General features: G+C 39.2%; 1 protein-coding gene across 2 annotated transcripts in view; it reads left to right on the forward strand.

The window, feature by feature from the left end:
* The window catches only part of GRIN3A (glutamate ionotropic receptor NMDA type subunit 3A), a 74,216-nt gene that overhangs the window by 24,741 nt on the left and 27,237 nt on the right, over nucleotides 1-22,238 (forward strand). For both annotated transcript variants that reach the window (XM_049796125.1, XM_049796126.1), the window contains exons 2-3: nucleotides 4,903-5,507; nucleotides 11,038-12,085. In XM_049796125.1, coding sequence (XP_049652082.1) covers nucleotides 4,903-5,507; nucleotides 11,038-12,085 — 1,653 coding nt within the window. The remainder of the gene's footprint in view (nucleotides 1-4,902; nucleotides 5,508-11,037; nucleotides 12,086-22,238) is intronic.

A 22,238-nucleotide genomic window follows, 5' to 3' on the forward strand; every position in this document is an offset into this window, starting at 1 on the left:
GTGTATTATTTACTTTTTACACAGTTAGCAAAAGAATATTCACGTATATGCTTTTAACTCTGCCAATGAAGCTATCATAATGTCAAACAAAATGTCACCGTAACCATGCCTAATTAGCATTACAGATTTGGTTGAAGAGATAAATGGCCAGATCCTTCAGGGTGTAAGTCAGTCCAGCTCCAGGCATTCATGCTCACAAGATTTACAAGGACTAAGGATGGGTCTACAGACTACTGAAGCGGAGGGTTGAAAAATATTACATCAGTGAAATGCAAATCATGTTTCAGTTGTTAAATGAACCTGCTATCTCAGGTGTCTCAGGCAATGAAACTGTAAAACTGCTCTGGTTGGGTTACAAAAAGCAAATAAGTGGTTACAGTCTCTGCTGATGTACGGGAGTGAAATGCATCAGACCATGTAAAGCTTAATATTCTGTGAATGGCTTGGTCCAAAGCCCACTGAAAGTCAGTGGAAAGACTGTTGGTCTATCTGATCCAAAGACGATTAGTCAGAAATTAAGGATTCTAGGCCTGTTCTTTACCCAGTAGACACTGAAGTCAATTGATCATGGCTGTTTATAAAACAGGAGGTAATGACATGCAATAAAAAATTAAGCTCTCATAGACATAGAAAATGTTTTTGCTAGTGACACTATGTAAATGCAAACACATTATTAAAAATAAATCACAATTAACATTATTCAAATTAAGTTTAATTGTCTGTTTGCGTAATTTGAAGAAAAACTGATGCAAGTCATATCATCTTTAATGACAGCTTACAGTCGAATTTAAACCAAGCAATTGAATTTCTATATAAGCTTTAATTGACAGTTTAACTGAAATAGTCAAACTTTACTGATTTCCAAACTGAGGTAATGAAGGAGTTTGCCTAAGAACTTTAATAAAGATGGATGGGCACAGTTCAATACACTGATACTGTCTCATAAATCTTCTGTTCCATTATAAATACAAAGTTATACACATCTAAACTATCATTTAAGTTGTCAAAAACCTTTGCTATGAAATTATGCTGTCTCAGTGATTGCTACTGAATGACTGAATAAACAGGTTTTGGAAGTTCCTCATTAAAAAGCAGTAATTATTTTAAAGAAAGACAAATCAATAAAATTATGTAAAAGCATTAAGAACACTGTAGTATCAAAGGCTGTATACAGACATGTGACTTCTGTGTAATTTTTATCAGGGCCTATATGTTCAGCTGCATCCTACAAATGACAAACTTTTCAAAATGATATTAAGAAGGTATTAAATCCAAACATCTCCATATCCTTTCCTAAAAGGATCTTCTTTTGCATATAAAACCAGTGAAGTCAGCCAACCACTCACTAGATGGAACCTGAGAGATATGTTCTTGGTTGAGGTGTGAAACAATGTGGCCCATCAAGCATCACCTTCCCTGAGTCCTTGTATGAAGCAAACATTAATTGCTGTTCCTCCCCAATGTCTACAGGGGTGTTTGCATGGTGGGCTGAGAATTAGCTGAAAGTTAAGCAGAAGAGAGTGACTGAATTTTATGTATATTAGTGTATCAGAAAAATTCTGAAGATAGGTTTGCAGTCCGAATAGACTTAATAAAGAAAAGGGAGTGTGTTTCCTACATTTTCAAGGCTGAACATTTACCTGTCAAGCAAACTAACAGGGAATTCAGCAACTAATAAATCACAGTGGTGATAAGTGCTCATGTAGATGCACCTGTGGGCTTTTGAAAGGGACAGCTGAAGCACAGATGGTTTGACACCAAGAAGCACTTTAAATTCAGGCTCAGTCTAAACCAGGTTATCCCAAATCCACCTCTGTTCAATGAGGAGCAGTGTCTCAGTACAAGAACAGTCTGTTGGACTGTTGACGCTTCCCAGTATGGGGATAAGACAGGGACCAACGCTAGAGCTTTTGAGGACTAAGGCTGTAGCTGCAGTGCTACAGAAGAGTCCAGCACTGCACTTGAGAATACCAAGTCAGAGGGAAATTACCTTCACCTACACTGCTGAGTAAAATTATGTCGCTTTTTCTGGCCCCGAGGCAGAGTTTCACTTTCTCTGGACTACGTGTGCTTCATGCTATGTTTGCTCTGGGCCCAGTGTAATGCCCAGGGACTCTAAGGTGTAATTTTTACCTTTTGCTTATCAATTCAAAGTGTTTTAATACTGGAAGAACCATGCTGTAGACAAGCAGAAGCAGTCTTGCATATATGAAGCTGTGCGTATGCACTGGGTTTAGCATGGGGACATAGAGGTCTTCAAAGATTTAAACCTGCTGGGTGAGATAGAGAGCCAGTTCTTATGCAGGTTTATCCATACTGCCTACTGGGAGTGATCCCCAAAATGTGCTAGAACCCAAAATGCCAGTGCATGGTATGAGAAGGCTAATTGGCATGCACCAATGCTCAAGTTTGTTTCCCATGGCTGTTTTGTTCAACAGCATGGACATAGTTGTTATTGCCAACTTTTATCACTCATCAGCACATAGTTGTTTTTCTGCATCCAACAGGTATTTTTTTTTTATACCTGTGCCTATACTGTAATAGCTGTAGTACTATGCTTTGGATACTATGCTTCTGAATATACTGAAGACGTTTGCTGTTCCTTGTACAGGTATGGTCAGGTTGTGTGCTATCATTTATATATGCAAAATATTCTATGTATACTGAATAACTCATTTCTTCTCTAACACTCAAATTAACTAAGCCAATAGGCTTGCAAAGTTTTGCTGATCGGAGGCAGATCATCATGTGAAAAGTGTTCATACTTGATCTTGGACAGAGAGAACACAAGGAAAATCCTTTCTACTCCCTTCTATTTGCAGTGAGAGACAAATGAGTTAATTTACCCAGTCATCTGATAACCTCAGAAAAAAAGTTTGTTCTGATTCAGTTTGCAGTGACTAATTTATTCAAATAAGCTTCCCAAACCCAGATATTATGCACAATTCTTTTTTTTTTCTGAACCAGTCACATATTTTAATTAGTAGACAATGTTTTCCAGCATAGAACTCAAAGAGTCTGCACAGCTTAGCTTCTTGTTTGTTCAGTAACTTGTTCTTTATCAAAGAGTCAATCCTCTTGTGTCTTATTGGAAGTACATGATGTGCATCGATTGTGGACAGTGATCTGTTTAATTAGCTTATTCATGTGTCTGTGTAAAAAAAGGCCACAGGTACCAAAACCAAGAATTAACAAAAAGAGCCAAGAGCATCTTCAATTACAGCATTCTCTTTATCAAGCTATGAATTTAAATGATCTGGTCTGGAAAATAGATGATGAGTTAATGTAACTTCAAATTAACACAATGAAATCTTGCTGCTTATAAATGGTGTTTTGCTCTTAAGGGTTTTTCTTCTCATTCCACCCCTTACATCCATATTGGAGAGCACAGGGTTTTATTTTCGTAAAACTAGTGTAAATTGAGCAATTATCATATTACTCCAAATTCAGAATGACATTTCTAAGATCCATACAAACTGAAGCCTACAATGAACAGTAAAATACTATTAAAATGAAAATGACACCATTTTATACCAACTTTAAACACAGTAAAGGTTTGATCACTCTTATATATAATACATGTTAAGTACTGAAAATGTAAGAAAATGAAGAACAGACCTTAAGTGTTTAGTAACTTCATGGATAGAAAGATAAAATTCAGGTACCTGTGTAGGATAAGATATAATTTGAAGGGGCATGAATACAGACATGTTGACATAAAGTCATAACAAAGATCTCACAAACCAAAAGATGCACTGAAACAGGAATGATCATTGACATTTTTAACAGTCTCATGGCTGGAATCAAATGCCCGTGTAAAGTAAAATAACTTTTTTAGCAAAGGTACACTGAAGACTGTCAAATTCTGAGCTGAAACCAGAAGTTGGAACAGTGTATAATGTGCTAGCTGAAAGCCCAATTGAAACATTTTGGTAGAACAGAGAATTATTTTGTAGAAAAATGCCAGAAATTGCTTGGATTCTTTAATTTTTTTTCTTCCTTACTAAATCGAGATAAAATTTAACTTCATTTTGGGGACCAGGGAAGGTGGAGGAATAACAGTAAGGGAAAAGTATTTATGGATCAAAGAATAAGAAAGGAAGAAATATTTACCTGAAGAGAACAGATTAATTAGACCCACATCCTTCTGCCTTTTCTGGAAAAGATAAAGCCAAGGGCAATGGTGTTGGGAAACATAACGTGTTACGTTCTATTATGTCATCAATGACATGGAAAAAATGAGTATGGAATTCTTATTTATCAAGTATTTTCCAGCTCAGAAATCACAGTCTGCATATCTTACCTTCCTGTGCATTCAGTAACTTGTCCTTTACCAAAGAATCAATATTCTTGTGTTTTATTGGCAGTAGATGATGTGCATTGATTGTAGACTGTTATCTGTTTAATTAGGTTACTCATGTGTCTGTGTAAGAAGAGGCCCCAACTACCAAAAAAAAAAGAGAGAATAAAAAGAACTGATGGCTTTTCTTTATTTTTCTTACTAGTTACCAAATAACTTGTCAGTATCCATTGAATTTGAACATTAATACCAGAGTTGAACCTGAACAGTAAGGGCATACCTTCGCATACCCCTGTTAGGAGAGCAGGGAATTTTTTTCTTGAGAATGCCAAGAAATCCAAAAGTACAAATGGATTGAAAGAAATACAAATTCTTGGAAACACTCATTAGTGACTACTGAAGTTGACTCAAGCTCTAGATGAGGAAGCTCATGAATCACAGTCCATTTAAGTTGGGTGGGTATAAGTTTCCCTATTCTCACACAGTTCTCTTGGTTGACAGGTGATTACTTTGAACTAAATGTGTGAATAAAATTTAAGCAAACTCATTAGTTTTGGTTCCAGCATATTCTGATCAGTTGTCTTTCATATTTTTAACTACAGAATCCCCTTCACCTGCAGATGAGTTTAGAAAACTCATTGAGTTCTGATGCTGACGTCACTTTCTCAATCCTTGCAATGAACAACTGGTATAATTTCAGCCTGATGCTATGCCAGGAGGAGTGGAACATCACAGATTTTCTCTTCCTCACGCAACAGAGCTCCAAGTTCCACCTGGGATCCATTATAAACATCACAGCAAACCTCACTTCAAACAGTGACCTTCTGAACTACTTACAGTTGTACCTGGAGAGCATCAAAGACACAACGTCTACCATGGTGATGTTTGGATGCGACATGGAAAAAACACGGAGGATTTTTGAAATAACCACCCAGTTTGGTGTGATGCCTCCTGAACTTCACTGGATTATTGGGGATTCACAGAATGTGGAAGAACTGAGGACAGAAGGTTTGCCACTTGGTCTCATCGCTCATGGCAAGACAACACAGTCAGTCTTTGAGCATTATGTACAGGATGCAATGGAGCTGGTAGCAAGAGCTGTAGCAGCAGCCACCATGATTCAACCTGAACTAGCTCTTATTCCAAGTACAATGAATTGCATGGACACAGATGAAAGAAATATCACTTCAGGGCAGTATTTGTCAAAGTGAGTTTTTCCCTTTTTTTTAGCTAATATTTGTGGTATATAAGAAAAATCATTTTCCTTCCCCTCTCCATCATTTTCAGTGACTTAGCTATCATGCTGTTAACCCTCCATAATACACATACTTGTTTCAGTATTTCCTCCTGCTTTATTACTTCTGGGCAAATAATGGAATTTAAACTTAGCCACAGAGGGAGATTAAGCCAGTTGTAGAAGACATTGTTCCACAGTAGTAAAGATCACATAGTAAACACAGGCTAGGTTACTGACTATGCTCTGAAAGTATCTTGTATGTGTGTTTATGCATGTAAGGGAAAAGTCAGGGCTAGTGTCAAATTCTCTGAGGTTTTGAGATACCTGAGGGAATGCAAAACATGGTAAGAATATTTGCACTACCAAAGCAATCAGAGTATAAAAGCAGATGTGTAGCCCTTACTAGTGTGCTTCCATGGGAAAGAGACAAAAAAGATGCACCTTGACCACCTCAGTAGCCACTGCTGGTGGTGAGAGTACTCAAAACTACGAAGTGCTCTCTCTATGGCTTGGTGTGGGAGGCACTTCTTTCAGCTTCTGCTAAAACTACTCCTGTAGGCCACTGCACATCACTATACTGAAGTAATTGCCAAAACCATTGGGGGATACACGTCTAGAAATATTCTGGGTTTTAACATATGAGAGGAAAAACTGTATGGTTCTTTCTGGAAACAAACAAAAATGTCTTTGCTAAGTGTGTTAATTTATCAGCTAGTTTACATCCAGTGACTTGCATGTTTTCCCCCCATTACACCTGGTTTTCCACCTGGAGATTTTCTTGGATGGAGTTAGGATAAAAGTTCTTGAAGCTTTTTATATGTTTGCAGCCTTTTTTGAAATTATATATGAGATGTGTCTTCACAACAATTTGGTAACAGCACTGCTCAAAGCATAACCATTTGAGACCCTAACAGTTCTTTAGTCAGCACTTGTCCATAACTTAGGGGTCAAAAACCCCACTGTTTCCAAAGAGTGAAATAAGGCTTGGGAATAAATACTGCACTGGCTTGCAATATCCCCACCTACTTGTGATACTAATTTTGTCTCATTGTTCTGGGTATTTTAACTAGATCATATCTAAGTCCCTGAAGAGTAAAACTCGGCAAGAGGCATCTTAAAGTAACAAATATTTGAAGACAGTAGTTTTACAAACAGACTTTTTGAGGGTTAAGGGAGGGACAAAGAAAAAGGAAAGCAAAATTAAAGCTCTTAAAAGTATTCCTGCAAAATATTTCTTCATCATTGCTTCCTACAGAAAACTATTAGTTCTCTCACGGTGACTGCTGTAGCTTTTGTTATATTTTGGGAGTCTATATGCAATTTCATATCTATGAAATTTCTTGTCCCTTCATGTCAGTAAAGGTATTGTGGAATCGAAAAAAGGATCATATGCCTTTTTTTTCCCTAGACGTCTGTTTGTGGACCTTATTAAAGACAAAATACAAGGTTAGATAAACCCTTCTCCTGACTCACTGCAGTTGTTTTTATAGTGTATAAGTGAAATAGATAGCTGATGACCAGTACTGATGTATTTGAGTTAGCAGCATAACTATTAACTCTGAGTGGTACCAATAATTTCTCAGACGTGAAGCCCCAATGAGTGGCTTAACTGTGACCACCTTGTCCTTTGCACAAGTGCTTTTATGCAAGCGGTGAGCCTCCAAAGAAGAAACTTTTATCTGGTGCTTAATCAAGTGTTTACTAATGTGGGTGTTTTTCTGTCTCAATTAACCTATCTGTTTTGATACGTAGCCTTGGAGCTGCAGTGGGTGGGGATGGAGAAGGCACAGTGGCACAGACCTTTGCCTCGCTTAACTGCAGTGTGTAGTTAAAACAGCATTCCCACTAGCTGGCACAGCTGACACCTGAGCTTTCATTGCCAACACTACTCTCATACATTATACATTGTCTGTGCAGATATTTAAATGCCACCCAGGAGTAGAATAATGATTATGAACAAGACCAAGATCTGGTCCATGGCAAAGCACGCTTTATCTATATGGCTATGGCTATAGATATAGCTATAGATGTACAACCCCCTGAAGATTATACTGTTGTAAGTCTCCATCCTTCATTCCTTTTACAATAAGATCGATTCCCTGATCTATTCCTGCCTGCTCATGGGAGCATCCTTGTTGATGGAACAAGGCATTAAAATTTCAAAGCCTCATCTTGTCTTACAGCTTTAATTAGTCTTACAGCTTTAACTCTGCTTCTTGGGTAATTTCAGCAGCCTGCTATTCGCTTGCCCATTCTAGCTCTTGCCTCCAGTAAACTTTCCAAGAAAGATGTGGAATGGCCAAGCCATCAAGCCTGAAAGAAAATTAAATCATTTAGTTAAATCATTCTTAAAGGTACTACAAAGTTATCACTGTTGGAGTATGGTAGTACTGCTAAAGCTCTAATGAGCAGTTCTTCCAACAAAGGACATGAAAAACAAATAAAGCTGAAATGAACAAATGACACACTTTGGACTCATTGGTCAAACTGAAGCGACTCTAGTAAAGCTCTGATACAGCTATCACAGTCCATCAGTGTGATCATCAGCTCACACATATTGACATAGCATCGAGGAAATTCATTCATCTGCCAGACTTGAGGATCTGGCCCTTCATGTTCTGAAATGTGTACACATCATCTTTCCATACAAATCTGTCAGTAGCCCTGCTGTAAAGATATTGCTCAGATATTGCCAATGTGTGTATGCAATACACAGCACTTGTAATTCCCAAAGATTCTCTAGAGATTGCTGGCTTAAATAATGTAGTCAGATCCTCTTATCTGTTTCCTAAAGTTGTTGAGTAAGGGAGTTTTTACGTGAAATCCCTGGCATGAGTTTCACTAGTGCTGCATACAGTGTATGCAAATGATTAGCAGCCATAGCCACTTGCATATAAAACAAAGTGTTGTTAAAATGTATCTCCCACCTGATTCTCCTCATTTATTTTGATTCATGTCCTGTCACTACCAAAAATATAGAACATGCAAATCAGCTGCAAAAGTAAGCCACTAACTTGATAATGTAGCGAAGTCATACATTTAAATGCTACTAAGTCTCTCAGGTAACTGCTTCTAACACAATTCAGCCACAGGACAGGTACAGAGGGCTCGATTCACCCTCATGGGCACACTTACTTCTACAATGAACGTCAGCGAACACAGTGCATAAATTCCACTGTTCCCATTCTACCTGCAGAAAATAAATCTAATGCATTATTCCATAGCTTCATCTACTCCCAAAGCACCTGGTCTGCAGCATTCTGATATCCAAGTTGTGCTGTAGTTGCAACGTGCTGCCAAATTCATCAGAACTTTGCTAGCTTATTCCATCTGAGGACTTGTCTCCCTCAATTTTGGCATTCTGTGAACTGCTAGCACTATTTTCCACACTTAAACAAATCTTTCAAAATTTTACATACAGACCCATCTACACATGCAGTGGTTTTACTGTTATTGTCATAGAAATGGCTTCAGCATATTAGGCCAGTGAGGCTTTAAGGAAGAAGCTGCACAATTTTGTACAAAGACTGAGGAGAAAGAAAAAACAGATAAGTTTATGGGTACATAAACCTTTCTTTAGTGCTTAAGATTGCCTTCCGCTATAAACTTTATCTTGATAGTGTTTACATTCACAAACATGCAAGTACACCATCAAATATGAAAAACAAGGTAGGAGGAAAGGGCTAGTCAAACAGTGGCAGACACCACTGATTAATGAAGTTACGCTAGACTAAGAGGTAAAGGATTTTAAAAATGAGAACTGCATTTATGCATTTGTCCCATTTATAAACACCTCTCTGAGTTTGTAGGTGTAATTTTCAGGCCCAAGTTAACACATGTACAGATCAATTGCTTTTGACAGTATTGGCTGTGTCATCTTTCTCCATACTCAACCTACTCAAAATAGACTACATAAGAAGAATTTTGAAGCTGCCTCAGAAAAGACTGACGCACACATGACCACACTCAAAACTATATTAATTAGTTTCATAAATTTACCATTTGCTGAAGACAAAAACTGATATGATCTTGAGACATACACAGTCCAGAGTTTTAACTGCTGCAACTCCATCAAAAATCATCAAAAGTCATCAAAACAAAGGGTAGAGACCAGGCAGAAGTATGCATGCACACACACTTGCTGTGGATTTATCCTTTTCAAATCAATTTAAGGTTATTTTTTTATCCGCTCTAACTATTGATAAACAATTAACCCTACTTAAAGTTTATCCCTTGGTTATTGAGGCTGGAATGACAGCTATAGCCTTTATACTTCTTTCAATACTTGCTTTCGACCAATTCCCAAAACTAATGTGAGTTGTTATATTCTACTATGACAGCTAAATAGTCTGTCTTCTGAATGCCTTTTACTGAAAAATATGTGCCTGGCTTACCTGGCACCATATTAGCAGCAATTCAGCTCAGTTGTTTTTAATGGAATTACCATACTAAGACTTACACAGTTTTAGCAGGGTCCCTCTACAGCCCCTGAAAAATGCATAGCAGCTTTCTTATTAACAGAGTGTAGTTCAGCTGGTCATGGTGTTTACACTAAAAAGGATTTTCTCCTCACAACACTTATTTCCTGCTCAGTTCCCTGCTCCTTTATCCATGTCATTTTAGCCTCTTTTGTAATGACTTACCAGAGGCTGAATTCAACATACAGGAGGACAACTCCTAGCAAATATTGCCACCCAATACAAAGGAAATACTTAACTTTATTGTGAATATTGGAATACTAAAATCCCAGAAATCTCAATGTAAAATGTGCAGTGCAAAACTGGTGCACTTTGTAAGACCTGCTACAATGTCAAAATTGGACTTTTAAGAACATTGCTTTGCACATATTTTAAGGAACTTCCTTTTTTTTCGGTAAGAATTAAAACTGACTGTCCAAGGGCAACCATCTTTCTGAGTCCCTTTCTTCATTCTGAAGTGGCTAACAGTGATATACCAATGCCAAATTTGCATTTTTTAATCCGGATTCGTTCACTTCAGAGTGCTTGAAAGCTGTTGACAGCACTTCAGTAGCCTCTCTGATGTAAGCTAGATCTTACTGAGATTATAGGATTTTTCTTGGAAGGACATTTCATACATAATTTCCACTCTTCCATTTTCATACATATTTTTATCTAGGAAACTGACTACAGACCTGGTGAGTTCAGCTTAGAACTAACCTTATGTTTCATTAATATATGAAGCAAAGGTAACTGAAAAAAATTGGGTCCTCTCACTCGTTTTTTCTAGTAAGTAAAAAGAATATCTTTCCTGAGGAGTTTTCATGTAGTTTAGGTAAGATATGTAGGAGAACATTCCCAAGTACTTTAGTCATAAATTAAGTGGCTTGTTCATCATGCGATAAGAAAGCCATTAATGATCCAGGTGTTCAACAACAACCGTAATCTATTCTCTTAAACATAAATTCATGACGTCTGCATATGCTTTAGCATGATGACTTCAGTTGTCTGCTTCTGATTACTCTGTGTTCTCCCTCCAACAGGTTTCTAGCCAACACAACTTTTGACGGTCTCAGTGGCCATATTAAGGTGAAAGGCTCCTCCATTGTCAGCTCAGAAAACAACTTCTTCATCTGGAATCTGCAGCATGACCCTGTCGGGAACCCAATGTGGACTCGTCTGGGGAGCTGGCAAGAAGGAAAGATAATCATGGACTATGGGATATGGCCAGAACAGGCCCAGAGACATAAAAATCACATGCAACACCCCACCCGGCTGCACCTCAGAGTGGTAACTCTCATTGAGCATCCATTCGTCTTTACAAGAGATGTAGATGATGAAGGTTTTTGCCCAGCAGGGCAGCTGTGCCTCGATCCTCTGACCAATGATTCAGCTGTGCTGGATAGCCTGTTTGAAACTCTTCAAGGAGGGAATGACACCGTTCCCATTGAGCTGAAGAAGTGCTGCTATGGCTACTGCATTGACCTGCTGGAGAAGCTAGCTGAGGATATGAATTTTGATTTTGACTTGTATATTGTTGGTGATGGAAAATATGGAGCCTGGAAGAACGGCCACTGGACAGGGCTGGTGGGAGACCTTCTTGCTGGCACAGCTCACATGGCAGTGACGTCATTTAGCATTAACACTGCCCGCAGCCAAGTGATTGATTTCACCAGCCCTTTCTTTTCAACCAGCTTGGGCATCTTGGTGAGGACCAGAGACACAGCAGCTCCTATTGGAGCCTTTATGTGGCCACTTCACTGGACTATGTGGCTGGGGATATTTGTTGCTCTCCATATCACAGCTATATTCCTCACCTTATATGAGTGGAAAAGTCCTTTTGGGATGACACCCAAAGGAAGGAATAGGAACAAAGTCTTCTCTTTCTCCTCTGCCTTGAACGTCTGCTATGCGATCTTGTTTGGAAGAACAGCTGCCATCAAACCCCCCAAGTGCTGGACTGGAAGGTTTTTAATGAATCTCTGGGCTATTTTCTGTCTGTTTTGTTTGTCCACATACACAGCCAACCTAGCTGCTGTCATGGTAGGAGAGAAGATCTATGAAGAGCTTTCTGGAATACATGACCCAAAGGTAAAGCACATCTGTTGTTACTAACTCAGCCTTTTCTTCTTCCCAGTCAAAATTCACGGCTGCCTAATTTATTTCTTCTAGTAAAATTGGAAAACAAACTGTGTACAAAACAGCAGTTGCACTACAATTAGTTACCACCTGACGGCACTTCAGGACTAAAGTTCAGTGAGAGACGATCTTTAATCATCCATAGAAGTTGGGAGGCGCGGGGGTGGATTTCAAAGGTTGAGGGTGAGGAGGAAGGTGAACGATTTTGGTGTTGCCCATTGCAGAGAAGAAAAGTGGCTTCTACATGCAGATTAAGGGTTTGATTTCAGTTCTGAGCCCCTTTGGCTGCACTTGTTTTGATCAGTTGGATGATTTGGGTCATCCTGAGATCTACTCAAACAAAACAACCACACAGCACGAAGACAAAACCACTGATGTTCTAGGTAGGATTTTGCCAGTATTTTGCAGGCCATAACAGTGCTTACAAAGGCATTACTGGCAAAATTCCCCATGAATGCTAAATCAAATGGAGCAGAATTGAAGTATTTTGAAAAATCCTACCTTCTGCATCAAAACAGTGGAATTCACTTCACAAGTAGTCAGACATTTGATTTGCAGTGTTGTTTCTGTGGGAGAACTGTCATGGGAGGAGATAAATTATGTTGTAGACAACCCATTTGCAAACAGCTGAGACTTCCTAGTACTTTTTGGTAAGGCAAGGAAAAATGTAGAAGCAGGACTGCCTCTGCCCACTCTCTCCCCTGCTCCCAAGGGGGGGATGAAGGTATCTTCGGTTGGAATGTAAGTCCAGTCATTTTATAAGACTATTCTGATTTTGCTTGCCACTAAGTAATGATCATGAAAACATGCATGCAGAATAGTCTGTAGAGAGGATACATGGCTGCAGGTGACACAAGAGCATGCATCCTCTTCACTGGACAGTCACTCTAGGGAACAAGGTGGCAACAGCAAATTTCACTTGTTTGTTTGACACTTTCTCCAGTGAAGGTGTGCTTGTATTGTCCACAGTTTTATACTCATGACCTAACTGCTGGTATATAGCTTTGAAGCCATCCACGATTAATTTGTCTCAGGTGACTGAATTGATACAGCATTGTGCCACTGGAAAAAGTCATTTTCAGAACTCAGGAACTGAACATTTACTTTGCCTTCGTAAATAGTGTAAATAAAGGTTACATATGTCCCTCCAGACAGCAAAGGCCAAGCTCCATCTGTTATGTTAGTAAAACCTTGCATTCAGAGTAATGACCATACAGTTTTGACTTTGTGAGTATGACTTCTGACTTACTTCCTCCAACATTACCTAGATTGTTTCTACCAAAAATATTTCAAACAAAGAAAAATACTTTCTATGGTTGGCCTGAGGCACTCTAAAATTGAGTTATGGCTTCAAGCAAATTGCTACCAATAATCTGCGCTTCCCCTCCCAGAAAAAATAACATAAAGACTACATCAATAACTTCATCAATTTAAGCTGCAAAAGTCCAGGAATTGTATTTGTTTTATTCAAAGCTTTCTGAATAAGCAAATGAGAGCTTTTGGCTGAATTTTCCCAGCTCCAGGCATCTCTCTGTTACAGTCATTGTTGTGTGAGCCATAATATTGGCTTGAAAATAAGGTTAGTCCTCTACTTTTTGTATGGGCATCACCTAATCCATCAAATCAAAGCCTATGACATTACATCCTATTTTTCTGCATCATTATTGTGACCACACATGGAGTTCCTAAGACAGGTATTGGGAAATTTCTGCAATTGTAAGAAAATGAAATTATTCTAAAGCTGCACTGTAAAGGTTGGCTGTTGAGTGACAAAATTGAGCACAGAGTATTAAAGCATATCGGATGCTGCAAACACAGGTCTTAGTCCTGAACAGAAACACTGATGACTCATGGTTAGTAACCTCGGTGATCCCATTAAATTAGTGGCATTACTGGCCTTTCCTAGACAGGCACTTCTCTGCTCCATGGACTAGATCTAAGTTTCTGAGTAGTTACCAGTTTCCAATGTGGGAATAAGACAAGGTAGATTTTATGGAAGAGGATTGCCTGCCATTACATGAACTATAAAATAGTTTAATGTATTTCATTCATGCATTTGTTTCCAAAGTCTGAGTCTGTAAGAGTAGGTATAATAGAAAATGTACTGGTTTAACCTTTTCTCACACAAAGGCTGAGCTGTATGCCTTCAAAGTTCTCTCTAAGACTTAAAGCTTAGGTTTAGGAAATGTTTGGGGCACAACAGTTGCAGAGGTACATGCACCACTTTTTAGTTAGTTACTCAAAGCATTTTTTATGTGATTTAAAGTTTTTACAGGTTTTTTTCCAGATCTGCTTACCTCTTTCTTTCCAGTAGTGGAGACTCATTTCAAAAAGAAGGCAGCAGGATGTAGAAATAATGTTTTTAATTTTACTATACGTTTAAACATTCTCGTGCTGCTCTCAGGATACATATGCCCTTGCATTGTGCTTTTGAAATGTATTGAAAAAGCAAAGCCCAAAATAGAGGACCAACGTTCTCGAGGTGACGTAAGACATAAAATTTCTTCAGGCTGTCAACCACAAACAGCAGATCCCCTCTGAAATTGCAAACAGTCAGGAAGGAAGGCAAGTTGGGAAAAATTAAAAGTTTTTTTTTCAAGATTACAAGCCTGGTACCTAAAGTCAGCATTGCCAGGAATATCTATGCTCTGTCTTCTCATTAAAAAAAGACAAGGTTAGATATTGCCTGAATAAATAGCATCTGCCCTTCTACAGAAATTCATGTTACAATAGTGATGTTTAATTGACCAAGCAGTACAGTGTTTTAGCAATTGCTCATAGCAGCTCAGCAAAAGAAACACGGTCCTCCCGTGTTGCTGAAGTCTTGAAGGTACAACGTTTTCATCACAAATCAAAGGAAAATGAGTTGCGATACAACCAGTAATCATAAGGTAAAGTGGAATGCAGAATTAGAGAAATCTCAGTTGGACCTTTAAATGCACTAATAATGTAGAAGTAGAAGTAAGGGGATACAGGAATATCATCACACTGCTGAAGGGAGGAGCTGCCAGTGAGGCAAGACAAGCCAGAGCAGAAGGCAAGCAGTGGGAGGCAGGAGAATTAAGTTCCGGGAATGTCTTGAATTTGGAGAACTTTGTATGTATTTTCTGTGTAAGTATCTTTCAAAGGCTGTGTCACTAAAGCCAAACATCTGGAGTAGCCACCAGAGCTGGCTACTCCCTTTACTAGGTCACATTTCAGGTGACTTTTTATGGTAGGAGTTGCAACATAGCCAGTAAGTTGCAGAAATATTAAAGCCTTAAAATCCTGCCACCTTAAAATCTTAAAAAGACATGGGGCAATCTTCAGCCACAGCTGCTCCCTCTCTCCCCATTTTCTAATCTTAAACATTTTAGATCATCATCTCTTGCTGGTGGAAACTGGCAAACACAGCATTTGGGGAAGAAACTCACCTGAACAAGTTCAGTGTGCTGTTTGAGCACAAGAGGATAGCTACAGGATGAACATGCCAGTTACCCAGATGAAAGTTGCAGCAGTGTCCTGATTCCCTCTTAGAAAGCTCTCTACAGGATCTCTACAGGACATGGCAAAGAAGCTTAAAAGCTTGTTTGCAGAGAGAGGAGATGGAGACAGAGGAAAACCATTGTGTTTGCATCATTTTATACCGCGCTTATCCCTTCTCTCATCTGAATTGCAGAGGCTTATTTCATTTTTTCTCCTAATGTCACATCTTTGGATGCACAAAAAATTACAACATTCTTCTTTGTCAGATTGCTTGGCAGACCAGGTACACTGTTGTATGAGCTGACTTCTTTACAAGGTCAGTCATGCAGCCTGCCTTTGGGCTGGTCTGATCATTTGTCCTACCTACCTGTAATGGCTTGGAGACAGCTACCTTTATTCCTGACATCTCCCAAACCTGCTTATCACTTTCTTTGTTGTGTAGCTCCTTAGCCCCTTGGTGGTGACATTATACACAGTTACAGTTGGAAAAGCCACCACACAGTTTTTATCCTTCGCTGGGGCCAATGTGCATTTTCACAGTGGCAAGACTAGGTTGCAATAGATGACCCTTAGAGCTGGTGCTGGAGGAGCACGTAGGTATGCAGATGGGGACAGATGAGTCTAGGACAGTTGGCCACTGTCATCTGTTTCCTGACTGACAGGTGATAATTGCATTACAGATCTACAGCAGCAAGCTGAGTACGCAGCCTCGCAGGCATGGGCTGAGCAGAGAAGGGGCTCATTGATAAGCAAGGGGCTCTGGGTACAAAAAAGATAATTTGCTACCATCCTGCTTTGAAAGCATGTATCTGTATGGCTGCTGTCTCTTTTAGCCAGTCTTGTGACAAATCCAGATATTTTATGTTTCAGTTTCCAATATGGTTTCCATAAAGCGGTACTATCTGCACGTGAGTAATCTAGGTGTCAGTGCCACAGACAGGGAAAAGAAGAATTATCTGTAAATACATAGCAGTGTCAGTGCCTTCCTTTGCCCAGTGAGCCTGAAACTAAGGCCCGGATCCAGTAAAACTCTGCATTATTAAGTCCAAAAATAGGGTCTTGTATTACAAGATGTCCCCAGGGAGTGGGGTGTTTTTTGGTGGCAAGGGGACTTGAACCAGGGACTTTGCTTTCAGGCTTCTAATGCAAGAGCACATGTTGGAGATGCACCATAAAGTCAGGAGTGTGTTGAGTAGTTCAGATTATCTGGGGCAAAATAATTGCGGAAGGCTAGCATACAGAAGAAATATTTCAAACATGCCAACAAGAAAGCATACAACAGCAGAAGCTGAGGAGCTGGACAGATTTTTCCACAAGGTGATACAATGCATGGCCTTTCTTTCTGCTAAAAGTATCATTCTTTCAACAATACAATGAGCTTTTCAGGTACTATCCAACCATTGTCACTTCTGTGAGAGCTGTCAGCTTTTCTTTGCCATCTTAAGGAATCACTTGAGTATCTATGCCTGTTAATTTACTATGGTTATATTTTTACTTCTTTGGATCACTTTACCTTCAAAACACCCTTTTACAATGGCAAAGTTCCTTTCCACGTTGTATTTTGAGAGAAAATATTGAACCTATTGGGATTCATTTAACAAAAAGGGCTACACCTTTGAATCCCACCATCAGCAGTTTCATTGTGTTATCTGATCTAACTTTACTTGTCTGCAGTGGAGACATTACATATGATTTACTCAGTCTAATATGCTTTTAGAGTTAGTTGTGAGAGGTAGGCACATTGGGCCATTCCATTGTCTGAACACTTGCTCTTGTGAGCTGTCCATCTTTTTATTACAAAACTAAGCACTTTGAGTAATCCAGACAAGATATTTCTGAGATTTTGTTACTCAGGAATTCAATATGTACAATCACCCAGATTTTTGTTTCTAGATTTAAAATATAAAATGTGAGGGTGCAAGCTCTCATTTCTGATTTATGACAATCTCAGCTGATTTAGAGGCCTTATGGCAATTATTATATCAATTAAAAACTCCCTGTTACATGTATTAGAACAGTCCAGAAATACCAACTGGCAAGTAACTGCAGATGAGCTTTAGCAGTACTAAACCATAGAAAAGGAAAGGTCCAGCCACTTTATAGGCCTTTTTCATCATTAAAGGCATGGTTCAAATACCTCTGCATTTAATTATATTTTCCCTCAAGTTAAGCAGGCTTTAGAGTAAGGCCATAACTCTTGTGTGTTTATAGATAAATTTTCCTCCTGAAAAAATGAAACCCTGGAAGAATTACACTGAAGAAAGTGGTCTTAAAGACTGTGATGGTCTTTCACTGCAGCAACCTAAGATGAATCATCATAAGGAGCACCACTTGCACTGCTATGTATTAAATATATAATGAAATAGCATGTATTTAATTATGCATTAAATGTATTAAATTGTATAGCAAAAAAAACAAGCAACAAACTCAGTGGAGTTAACGACTTACTGCTCCCAGGGGGTTTAGTATCTGTACAGGACTGCAGGTTTCTCTTTTTACAATTAAAAGAAGTTGGCTGCAAAATCTATAGAGCAAATATTTCTGTTCAGGAAATCACTGGACACAGGAACGTCATGACTCACAGCATCACAGCCTCCAAATTAATACATGGTACTTTTCTGAGTCAGTGAAGGGTTTGAACTCAAGAGGACTTTGTCACAGAGACCAAAGTGAAAAAATCTCAGACAAGGGAGAAATTAAGTATCAAACTCCAGTCAGAATAAAGAACAGACATTGCAGAGCAATCTCATACAGGAGTGAAAGACACCTGCAATTTATGGAGGTGAAATCTTGGCTTCTTTAGCTTTCTTGTGAAATTTATGGTGGTGAACACTTGACTTGCTTAGCTTCCCCCTCACCTTGTTAAAGCTTTCTTCTGAGTATCTGTCTAGTTCGGATTTTTATAATTCTGATATCCAGTCTATCAGGCAACACACTGTAATGTTCTCCAAATCAAGTTTCTTTTCCCATCGAGACCTGCTTTTTTATGCCTTCTGGCCAACAGCTATCTTTTTGGTATCTTTGCATATTAACCCCTACTGCTCCAGGTCTTCACCTACATAGAATGCCTTGTACTGTCACCTACTGTCTTGGCCACTCTTTACCTCACCATCCTAATTGTTTGATCCAAAGAATGTAGGGGTAGGGGGGAAGGGAGAAAGTCCTGCTGTCTTCATTCTATGTGGTGCAGGTCATGAAGGTTGTTCTTTCAGCACCAGAAGGAATTAATGTGGTTTAGCATTTTCCCACATGTATTCACATCAGTCTCTTACTCTTCAAGCTGCAGTATACCTATATATCATGTCATTTTAAAAAAAAGGAAAACAAGCCCACCACCAGAAATAGCAATTGCATCATAGATGGGGCTCAGATCCTTGCAAGAAATAATGCAAGCAGAGAAATATGAGGAGAAGATGTTACTGAAGTAACTGACAAAGAGGAGCAGAGAACAGTGAAGATGCATAAGGTTGATCTTATCGCCTGGCAGATGGAAGATCATCATACAGCTGACTTAGCAGCATTGAGGATATTTATTATTCTTCACAAAAGTCACAGCCATTGTGATCTATAAACAGTGACCTGGATACTAGCCTGGCTCACCTTCTTAGTGATAGAAGTCCTCAGTCAGCTCCCACATTGATGCCCTGGATTTCAGGGATGCCAAGGGGTGAAGCCCTCTAAAAAAAAAAGTAGTTTTCACTGACTGCAATAAGCTTTGACTGAACACCAGGTAAAGTCAAATATTCTTGTCTATATTTCACTGTGCAAGAGATCAAGACATCCAAATGAGCCCATCATTCTTCTTTTACACTTCATGCTTCACACATGCCTCGCTGTTCTAAACTGATTCCAAGAAGGAAAGAAATACCATTTAGTTCCAATGGTGGATCTCTCAGTAACAAAGGACTCCTGATTTGCCTTCATTTGATGCTATTGAACCAAAAGCCAATAGCAAATAACATATTTAAGAACTTAGGGCTGCACTGGTAGACAGTTCCATGATCTGCAATTGGAAACCTCTTCATCCTAGTAACTGGTGACACATTTGCAACGCAAAACCATTGTCTGTTCCTTTCCTGGAAACCACAGAGCACTAGCCTTGCCTTACAAGTTTACAGTGTCAGCACAAAGGACCATGTTTAGCCCTGGTACCTGGGGGACAATTGCCATATGGCCAGTGGGCAGGAGGACTGACAGCGTTGCCCTAAGCAACCAGCAACAGCTAGAGCAGGAGAAACTGGTAAGAAAAAGGATTTAAAAGATGGTTGTTTTGAAGGCGAGAAAGCTACCTACACTTTAAGCTACTGTCACATTAGGTTCCCCCTCCAGCCCTCAGTTACTTGTAGAGAAGTGTGATAGCTTTTCATCCACAGACCTGAGACTTGGGATGGAAGGACAAGAGGGATTATTTAACCAGAAATCTCCCGTGTCTCTTTGGTAGTTAGAGCATGTATTCAGCCAAACAGCTCTCCTTCTCTTGCTTCTAATTTGAAAAAAACTTCACCTGCCTTAGAGCAGCATTAGCCCTATTTTACAGGTAGGAAGCAGAAGAACACGGTCGATGAAGTGACTCAGCCTGGAGCATTTTTATGGCTGTTTTATGCTGCTGAAGTACAACTGGAAACAGTGATCTATTGCCTGTTGGGAATTATATACCTTTTTTTTTCTCAGTCTATCCATTTTTCCTACAATAATTTACACTTACTATCTTACAGTTCTCAGCTCTCCTGGAATAAATCCCAGCTCAAAGATCCATCTGTCCAGAAAACTTTTTAAGTGCTATTAAGAAACAGGGTTAAACACACCTTTAAGTTCATCTTCACCAGGGTTCTGTTGTTATGGAGCTTTGTGCACTAAAACACTGCCCAGCAACTCCATCAGCAGGGCAGTCTTCAGAAATTAACCTACCTACCACACACTAGAGTCCCTAGTCTTATTCCTTAGCTGTACAGCTTCTGCATCACACAGAGCAGAGCAGATCTTATAATTCATTATTAGCACTAACACAGGAAGTGTCAATACAGAAGCTTTCTATTTTTAAAGAGAGACCTAAGTCACAATTTCTTTTCATGTATGCTCTTTTTTTCAATGCAGGAGAATAAACTGTCAGTACTGGACTGTGCATTTGTTTCTAGATTGAAACTGCTTATTGACTTCAATGCAGCTGTAAAGATTTATGCCAACTAATGACCTAGGTGAGTTGGATTCAAAGTGACAGGATTTTAACAAAATCTGACATTACCCTGGCAAGCCAAGAATCAGCTCCACTGACACTTTTTGCAACAGAGAACGCAAAATGAGCTTTCAAATGTATTCTGCATACACCATCTCCTGGAGGCCCTGGGAACGTCTCCACCTCCCAAGCCTGAACACATGGGACAGTTTTTGAACAAAGCCTCCACTTCCAGTAGTTCAGCTGCAAATTTTCATCTGCTAAAATTTGAAATTCATGTGCTTCACTGTGAATAATTTTCTTTTCTTTCATCTTCCTCTGCACCCCATAAATATTCACTAGTTAGTTTTCAAAAACTCTTGCAGATAAGTAGGGAAAAGCCCATAAACAGTGTTCTATATTGTTCGGGGTTTTTTTAATTTCATTTGGTTTGTTCTTTTTCTGCTGAAACTTTGCACTACCAATTGCATTTCTTCTATCAGTGGGTCATAAGAAATCTATTAGCAGCTAGACGACCACTTTTAAATGTATTGGTTACATGAGGCAAGATAAAATGATATTGCTTCTTATGCCAAAGACAGAAGACTGATTGCAAAACAGCAGATCTCTAAAAGCATGTCAGTTCTTCACAGCAGAGCAGGCCACTTAATACTACCCTTCTCCAGCAATTAGCAACTGCAACTGAACTGAAAAACTGAAGTTTTTCAAGATTCTGCAGCAGTTCCCTGGCAGAGATCGTGCTGGCACTAACAGCCATTCTGCTGATATACAAGATGTCCATTAAACACTACACTTGGTGTTATACCAGCTAACCAGCACTATCATGGTAGAACTACTGAAACCTTTTAATAATATTTTTTCCTTAGAAGTTGTTGTAAAGTTAGGAAAGTGTTTTCAGCCATGTTCCCCCTTTCTATACCCCATTAAAATTAAAAAGCAGTATTGTATGTGGTGGTAAAAGCTGAATCCATGTTAACTCTGCATCTGTCACTGCAGGATGCAGTCACTGGTACTGCGGTCCACTTTATACCGGGTTGCCCCTTTCTCATTTCCTTCAAAGAATAATTCATGGAGTTGAGTTGAATTTTGGAAAGGAGAGGCTAACTGAACGAATGATGAAGTCATTGTAATGATTTAAATTGCCAATTAGAAATTGAGTTCCTGAAGCATTTTTCCTTCAGCCAGCTATCAAGGTGCACAGAACAGTTCTGAATCAGATTCAGTGAGGCAGTTAGTGCACTGCATCGGTCAAGTACTGGGAAAGCATTTCCTAGATTTCAGTCACTTCATTGCTTATAGAAAATAGCCATAATTTCACTTCCCAGCAGTTGCTCTGTTTAGATCTTACTTGTCTCTCCACAGCTCCGAGCAAGCTCAAACTCCATGGGATCAGCAGGCAATATTGTATTGCCTGCTCTTGTGGAGCTGAGACCATCTTTTCACTGCACTTATATTCTGAACACCTGG

This window comes from Accipiter gentilis, chromosome Z (assembly GCF_929443795.1).
Source record: "Accipiter gentilis chromosome Z, bAccGen1.1, whole genome shotgun sequence".
In the NCBI taxonomy this organism is placed as follows: Eukaryota; Metazoa; Chordata; class Aves; order Accipitriformes; family Accipitridae; genus Astur; species Astur gentilis.